The sequence below is a fragment of the Acartia tonsa genome, chromosome 10 (assembly GCF_053477335.1).
Source record: "Acartia tonsa isolate MP-2025a chromosome 10, ASM5347733v1, whole genome shotgun sequence".
NCBI classification, from domain to species: Eukaryota; Metazoa; Arthropoda; class Copepoda; order Calanoida; family Acartiidae; genus Acartia; species Acartia tonsa.
The window spans coordinates 29,807,062-29,815,923 of record NC_137269.1 but is presented as its reverse complement, the minus strand read 5'-3'; the positions used below and the strand labels follow the sequence as shown (position 1 = coordinate 29,815,923).

Below are 8,862 nucleotides of genomic sequence, written 5' to 3'. Positions count from 1 at the left end.
ATCTTTATAGTTTTGTTTAAAACTATTTGTAGTGTAAATCTAAAAGAAGTTGTCAAACGTTACATGATTAAGACTTTTCTGCCGTTACGTTGCTTTTTAAAGTAAACCGTTTATAGTAAAGGTTCAGCCAATATTTAATAAATTTCAATCACAAGATCGATGATAGAAATATGTAACTAAATGATCCATCTAATATCATTTTTCGTTCAAATGAATTTTTAGCAGAATAACCACTTTGTTTTTGTTATATTCAAGATTTTATTGATTAAGTTATTAAAGTAATACAACTATTTATAACTTACGTTTTGTCATATACTTTACATTAGTTTAGTGAATAAGTTTTTACATTAGATAATTCCTCCAAAGAAAGATTTATACTAGAATATGTAACCATTTATTGCCTGCTCATTATGCGAACAAATTGAAATAATATGGCCTTACGTTTTAAAATATTAAAATGATTCAATCAATGACATGTTTGGAAACGTATTGGCGGATTTAGAGAGCATGTCTCTAGATTATCTCCATTAGCAGAACTTTGTTATTCACATGCATGGATAAAATGCTAGAAACTTGCTGAAAACTTATTATTCATAAATATTTTGTCTGTTTTCACATGAGAATAATGATTTGTAAGGTGTCAGTGTGTTTTATTTAAAGGTTACAATCAGAAATATAAAGGAATAATTTTGACAACATTTTCTAGCTTGATTGTTTTTCTTCAAGGATCTTGTTTACAAATGAGGGAGTTCATCTCATTCTTGATTTGGTCTTTTATCATACCAACCAGATTTTTCTCCTAAAATGAATAAGATATAATATTATTAAGAGGAATAGAGTAACTCAAGATATATGTTGTCTAAAAGGGCCTATAGGAAAATTAACGAAACATTCAAGATATCTCATTGGTTGGAACATTTTACAGTTGTTGGATTTAAGGGTATAATTTTTCATTTTGTTTGCATAATTGAGTCTGCTAAAGATTATCGCATTTCTTATGATTAAGCTTTTCCTGTATTAATTCGTGTAAAAATATATTCCCTTGTATAATGTGAAGTATATGACTAAATATATTTTAGGTTAAATATAAAATTCTTTTAACAAAGTTAGCTTTCCTTTAATTTATCGTCGAATAAATTCGTCTCGTATGTAACAAAATGTAAATAACAAATTCAGTCTACAAAAATTCCCTTTTTAATTTTTACGAAAAATGGGGTCAGTTGGACAATTTGGATATACACTGTCTATTCAAAAAGGCAGAAATATTGACAACTTAGAAAAGTTACTCTTAAGTAATACTTTTAACTTAACTTTTCTGAAGAAAGACTGCCACAAGTAGACCCAGTACCCTAAATTTGAAGCCTTCAGCTTCAATAACAAAAAAGTTCTAAGCATTTAAAAATTACATTTTATCTACAATGAAAATTTTGAAAGATTTCCATTGCTTATAAAAGAAATAACAATATTAAATTACGTTGCCTAGACACAAAATTATAGCCTTATCTTTGTCAGAAACAGAGGTTGCCGGTAACTAATTACTTTTTTACAAAAAAAACACTACTTTTCAAAGTCAAAATCTCTGAAATAAATTCGGTTTAATTTGCCCTTGCAAGCGTAAAATCATAGTGGAAACAAATGAAACTATATCGTAAGCTGAGCTGTGATTGTTCGTTGAGATGATTCAGCCTTCTAATTGGCTGGAAATTCTACTGTACTCTCGGTACTGAGCATTGAAAATCTTTCAAAATTTACATTTTATAGAAAATATCATTTTAAAATGCCTACAACTTTTTTGTTATTAAAGCTGAAGGCTTCAAATTTGGAGTATTGGATCTATTTGTGGCAGTCTTCTTGCAGTTAGAACGGTGTATTTCTTGCACGGTTCCTTTAATACTAGGAGAATTTAGTTTCATATGGGAGGCTTAAATAAAATTTAAACAAGGATGACAAAGTAAGCAGATGTTCAGTTTTTATAACAAATACAAGAAAAGAGGAAAAATATTTAAAAACTCTAAGAAAATACAAAAACCTTTAAAATATAAGGTTTACGTCTTTTGAATCATGACCGACAGACAGACGGGACAAAACAATATGTCATAAGAATATTCACTGAATCTTCAATAGCAGCCGAAAAAATCATATTTTCCTTATACGGACAGACATAGTGAACAAATGTAGCTTTGCCTCTAAAAACTCAGAATGAAACCTGTGTGTTGACCAAAGCCACAGCCGCAATATTCAGCATGGAGTTCACCATGGAACCTAGCAACAACAATTATTTCATTATATAGCGCAGCAATGACTAGCTAGCATCATGACACAATTTACAACAGTTAACTATTTCACTGCAGGCCACTACTTAGTTTTCAATGAAGTTTATATGTTTAAGATCTGAGAACTACTGAACTGAAATTGAGTTTAGGTCCTGGGATAGTTTTAGGCAATCTATTTGTTTAAATTAAGTATTTGGATGGTTTTAGACTATTTTTTCGAACCTATTCCTACGATTTCAAATCCCCTATATGCTAGGAGTGCATTGGCTAGTTGGTCTATAAAGTGTTCGCATTTTTACATGAATGTTCCAGTTCTTGTTTTATCAAGGTCCTAGGCAGGTTCCCATCTATTTTAGGTTAGCTGGGCAGATTAAGAAATTAAAAGAATAATAACTTTCTCTATCAATTCTATTTTTGGGGAAAGAAAGGTCTGTAGATTAAATATGGAGTCAATGTCCTCTTAATCCTTATACTAAAGTAACAGGATGTTTGTGTGTTTGTTTGTTGTTGTTGTTGGTACCCGTCAGGAGCTAGACTCGTCACTAAGTATATAAAGAATAGCCGCTAGTTCAAAATAAAGTATTACCTATATTTCTGAAATCCACATTAAGATTTGACCAAGTAATGGGTAAAGTGATGTCCAGAATCACACTCCCAGCTCCTTCACCACAACCAAACCTAAAGTGAATTAATAGTGGCATCATTTCCGCCAACATATCAATTGTTAGCACCAAAATTAGAGAAGCATAAAATATAAAATCAAAATGGATAAATTAAAATTTCCATTTCATTTAGCAAAATTAAAACATTTTCTATCTCCATGGAAATAAAAAAAAATGAAAATAGATAAATCATGGAGACTTATGTTATACATAGAGATAAAAAACTTTAAACTTTGCGAACAACCCAAGATTTTTATTTTATTTAAATATTTATACTTATAAATAGTAAATTTTCAAAAACAAAATATCAATTTTAAAGTTAGAACAACTTGAAAACTCAAGATTTGAATTGCATCTTGTAAATTCTCACACTTAATTCCAGGACGGGATGCTGCAGCCGCATTTAGCCGCCATCCTTTTGAATAACAGCTGAAGTCACGCTTGAAAGACGCCATGAAAAAATAAAATCATCAGCCTAGCCGTTAATTAGAAAGCTTTAGCCGCTTTTTTGTGGTAGTTGCATGCCAATAATTTTAAAAGGTCCGCTGATTAAACCAATTTTGAACCATGTAACCCAGCCTTTTTTTAACAATATATATTTTCAGCTATCCAATGTAAAATAGCAGCTGCAGAGCCCTGAAACATTTCTTGAATTATAAATTAGGTTTAGTGAGGGGAAAGAATTCTAAAAATAAATTAGCAGATCTGTTAAATTAAAGTGCAAGATAAGAGTAATTTGTAAAAAATAAAACAGACAGAAAACGTCAATGCAATCAAGCAATGTGAAGTGAATAAAGAAAAAAAAGACAACTACAATTAATTATGATCAATTTCATAATGTTATATTGGGTGTTGTTATATATTTGAAGTTCTTAGAAAAGTGTTTAAAAATTTCTTCATATTTTCAAAAGATATAATTCGTTTATGTAAGGTTCCAATTTTTATCTATAATAGGATCTATAATATAAAGTAGAACTATATCTGTCCGCCCTTTCGTCTGCAGCTTAAGATCTATTAAACCGATTAGGCTCTACAGGAAATATAACTTCGGGTCTTCAGTGGCTTTCAGCTATTTTCTTAGGGATAACCCCAACCCAACCCAAAATATAAGACAAAATACCCCCAACCCCCCAAAAAAACTTTTATACATAAAAGTTTTTTGTAGAAGCTTTCATAATGTTAAAACTTTTCTAATATCTCTACAGCTTTAAGAACAATCACATATAAATTTTCCAATTTACTTCTCTTGATTATATGTACATATTTCCTTGTTAATCCTCTAAATCCTTATAACAAATAGATTAGGTAATATGTTTACAAAGATATTCGAATTTTCATAAAATGTGTCACAAATATTTTCTTTTAATGTACAAATCTGGTATTTATTGTTTAACAACCAAACATATTTATTTTGCATTTGCTAGAAAAATACTTTGATTTTTAATCATGATCATATAAACTTTTTTTCCAAAGATTCTATTTGAGCATTTAGTCTTAAAATTAATTATACTCATCAGCCGCAAAAAATGCAACATCCAACAGACAACCAAACTTTTTGGCAGGAGGTCCTAACTGTTCATGGTAATGAGTTTCGCCCGTTCTAAAGCCAAGGCATTAACCATACTCTCACTATTAGTATCATATGCCAGACATAGCAGAATCGTGTATAATTTTTAACGTCTCTGGTATGACACAGTGTAGACCAGACTCGAATCTGACACCTTTCTTGCAGCAGGCAGGCAAGTTATTTCTTACGCTAATGCTGCTTCTGTCTATAGATAATCTTTTAAAAAGAAATTTAGGAATGATCTTTGATCTTCTATTCTTATGACGCTAGTAAATTCCTTTCTTTAATTTTCAAATCTAAATCTAATTCTTGATATTTATTCAAAAGACTTTGCAATTTTTTCAAGGAAATGTGAAACATTGTAGCTATACTATAACTGGTTTATGTCCGTTTATAATGTAGTTTACGTGGCTTACTAAAGTACTTTTTTTTATTTTTCGGCATTCTGCCACCAATTTGTTGCTTAAATTTAAAAAAAAATATATATATATAATAACAAGGATGACAACATCCATAAGTAGCGAAGCACAAAAATTATGTATAAGAATTTAAAGATTAGTTGTCAAAAACATGTATATTTGGGGGAAAATCACGAAACCTTTTCAACATTTGTTTTTAATTTTTTAATACTTATATATCAGTACTAAGACTAACAGACTGACGGTTAAAGTAAATTACATACTGAATGCTCAAAACAACGGAAAATAAAATTTTGATATTTTTAACAAAAAAAAATTTGAAATCGTACCATAAACACCAAAGATATGAGGAAAATAGTGAAAAATATAAAAATAGCCAAAAACCTGCAAAAAAGGCAGTCTGACCGCCATTGATTTTTTCTTGAACAGACAGTAAATCTTAATTTGATATCTAATACTGAAAAAATTTTGGAATTTGGACCATAAACACCATAGATATGGAGAAAATGTGAAAAATACAAAAAAAGCGGTCCGACCGCCGTTGATGTTTTATAGTTAATTGGGCTCCTTAATAATGGGAATGTTATCAAAAAATTTCAGCCTTCTATCTTTTATAGGAGCCGAGAAAATCACGTTTCCCCCAAACTAAGACAGACGGACATCAAATTGATAGAGTAGCTTCGCTACTAAAAAGGTGAGAAACTCTCTCCTAACTAGCAGTGGCGAAGCCATTACTCGTCTAAATTATACTGAATTTTCAACTTACATATTTTGTTCTGTAGAATTTACAAGAATGGTCGGAGACACAGTAGCGTTGGTCAGCTTTATCTCAAATTGTTGAATACCTTCTGAATCGATCTAAATAAAACATAGATGGCGATATGAATTAGCAAATAAGTACAAAAATAATTAGACTATTTATAATATCTAGTTTTTAAAAAAAATAATTACCATACAACACTATATTCACAATAAATTTCTATAATTTTTTGAAAAGCAGAAGAGTTTATTACTATAATATTTATACGAATACCATTTATACATAAAGAGTAGCTTCGCTATAACAAAATATATTTGATTGCTAGAATTCTAAATTGAAAAGGAGAAAATTTTAAACCAATAATTTATAAAAAAAAATGCATAAATATTTAGGGGCATAAACCTATTGTGACTTAACTATTTTTGGCTTCACTGTACCCAATATAACCTAACCTAAAATAGGGTAAAACACCTTAAAAATGCTCTACGGGAAACCACAAAGTTTTAAAGTAATATTGCAATATGATTTATGTTGTGCGTGAACCTATATATCCTATTATATGTACTTTTTTTAAGAACCCACCTTAGGTCTTTCTAATTATAAGGTTAAGTTTTTAATCTGGTTTGTGACTTGGACTTACCTTGCTCCAACCCACCCATCCTGTGGACCTACCTTGCTCCAACTCACCCATCCTGTGGACTTACCTTCCTCCAACCTACCCATTCTGTGGACCTACCTTACTCCAGCCCACCCATCCAGTGGACCTACCTTGCTCCCACCCACCCATTCTGTGGACCTACCTTGCTCCAACCCACCCATCCTGTGGACTTACCTTGCTCCAACCCACCCATCCTATGGACTTACCTTGCTCCAACCTACCAATCCTGTGGACCTACCTTGCTCTAACCCACCCATCCTGTGGCCCAACCTTGCTCCAACCCACCCATCTTGTGGACCTACCTTGCTCCAACCCACCCATTCTGTGGACTTATCTTGCTTCAACACACACATCCTGTGGACCTACCTTGCTCCAACCCACCCATCCTGTGCTGGTGTAGCTACCATTAATGACAAGCTCGTCGAACCTGAAAAAACCTGTTATATATCATATTTACTAAATTAGCTGGATGTATACGTGTGTGTGTTTGTAATTTTTTCGACCTTGCTTTTCCAGTGCAGGCTTTAGGCTATTTGGAAGGGGAAGAAGCTTTATTGTTTATGAAATCTCCAAAAAATAAAAATAAAAACATTTCTATAGATTTAAAATTAATAACTTTCTTCTATAGTACCTATATACAGTCGTAATTATAAGGAATGATCTATATTTGATTTTAGTCTTTATGTTAGTTTGACTTAGAAATAGCGTTTGATGTTAAATTAAGAAATGTGAGATAAAATTGATGATTCAAAAATTTTTATAAAACTTGAAAATTTCAAAAGCAAATAGATATGCTTAAAAGTTTGTGTGTTTGTCCATTAAATCTCATAAACGGTAGGCTGTCAAATTGTAAAATAATTTGTAGTTTTATAGAAATATTTCAAATGATCTAAAATCTAGTGAAAAAAATGATACTGTTGGCAATAATTTTATAGTTGCTGGTATGAATATTTACTTGAATGCCATCATCATGTTAAGATCAGATAGGTCAGTTGCTCGGGTTACCAATGTCTGAAGAACAATCGAGATTAATATAAGTGTTTTTCTTATGGTGTATCGTCATTGGAATGTAAATACCAAAATCATTTTTTTTTTAAATTATCAAACTTTGAATAGGTTGTTAAAACCATTAATAGCCAAGCTTTTTCGCCAAAAATCTAGAACTACAAAAAGGATTTTTTAAAATCAAAATTAGGGTGTACATCAATGCATCGTTCATTGACTTAATGTTAACTATGCAATGTTGTCAAAAATATATTGTTATAACTTATGTTAACAAGATAGGTTACGGGGACATTTAATATAATTTTAATGGCTAAAGATAATTTACCTCTGCTAGATAGATAGAGGAAAGGCCATGAACTGAAATATCATAAAGATTTAGGTCCAGTGAGGCTGCAAAGTTGGAAAGCTCCTGGCTAAAATTACCAATCTAGGCAGAAAATTTCTATTAATCATGAGAAAAGCATTTTTTTAAAATTTAGTAGTGACTCTACCTTATGTTACACTTTGTCTGTCCGTAATTCAGTCGTAACGCTAATGGGAAAAATCAATGCTATTCAAGATAAAAAAAACTTAGATTTATTGTAAAGATTACCTATACCAATTAGCATCAGTATAATTTACTTGGTCCGTTGGTCATTCGGTCAAAAGTAAAAATCATTAATTCTCTTAAGTTACCGAACATTTGATATTTGAATCACTTTGTGCTTTTTTTTTACTTTGCTACTTGGGATATTGTTATCCTTGTTTTATAAGTGAAGCTAAAGTTACATATAATGGTTCTATGACAGTTCCATACAGCTCTCTATCAAATCTCATCCTACAAATCATAAAAATCTAATATAATAATGATAATTAGCAGGTGGGGGGGGAGAGACATTTCGGATAGGTAGCTTTTGATAGGTTATTTTAGGTTAGATAAATGTTAATCATTGCCTCGCAGGATTAGAGCCCCCCGCAGGGGCTAGAACTAGATAAAAGATACGACAAATCCCGATACTTTGTTTTATTTCTATGATAAGATCATTTCTTTTTGGGTGTAGGTTTTTATACCCTCCCATAAATCCCAAAGCTCGATTTCCTAAATTTCAGTTTTTAAAATAAAATAAAAAGGAGTTACGGTACACTCCTCCTTCCCGAGCCCAATAGTAGCTTCAGTGTAAAGGAGGGCCTTATCGGTCCCTCGGTTGCCGAGATCAATGAGAAAAATACAGAGACAGACAGACTTACATACATCCTGTTACTTTTATAAAAGCATGGCAATGGAATAGTTATTTATAATAGTTATTTCTCGCATCGTAATATAAACAGCTTTCCGCGGATATAGAATGTACCTCGGGGCTAAAAAATGGTTTTAATCTTATGATTTTTATATTCGTAGAAAGCTGGATATAATACGATGCTAGACATAGTTTTTTTTTGTTTTGATGAGAACCGGTTCCTATCCACCGGATTCGAATAAACACGAGAAAATATATTACTATTCTGACAGATATGAAACCCTTTAACCTTCCTAATAAG

General features: G+C 31.4%; 1 protein-coding gene across 1 annotated transcript in view; it reads right to left on the bottom strand.

Moving 5' to 3' along the window:
- Positions 1 to 629: 629 nt before the first annotated feature.
- Positions 630 to 8,862, bottom strand: part of LOC145329826 (uncharacterized) — a 26,517-nt gene continuing 18,284 nt past the window's right edge. The window contains exons 10-17 of the mRNA XM_080174229.1: positions 8,113 to 8,161; positions 7,670 to 7,771; positions 7,295 to 7,350; positions 6,706 to 6,766; positions 5,688 to 5,779; positions 2,860 to 2,951; positions 2,207 to 2,262; positions 630 to 799 (exon numbers count right to left, since the gene is read on the bottom strand). Of these exons, the coding sequence (XP_080030355.1) occupies positions 722 to 799; positions 2,207 to 2,262; positions 2,860 to 2,951; positions 5,688 to 5,779; positions 6,706 to 6,766; positions 7,295 to 7,350; positions 7,670 to 7,771; positions 8,113 to 8,161 (586 nt within the window). The 3' untranslated portion in view covers positions 630 to 721. The remainder of the gene's footprint in view (positions 800 to 2,206; positions 2,263 to 2,859; positions 2,952 to 5,687; positions 5,780 to 6,705; positions 6,767 to 7,294; positions 7,351 to 7,669; positions 7,772 to 8,112; positions 8,162 to 8,862) is intronic.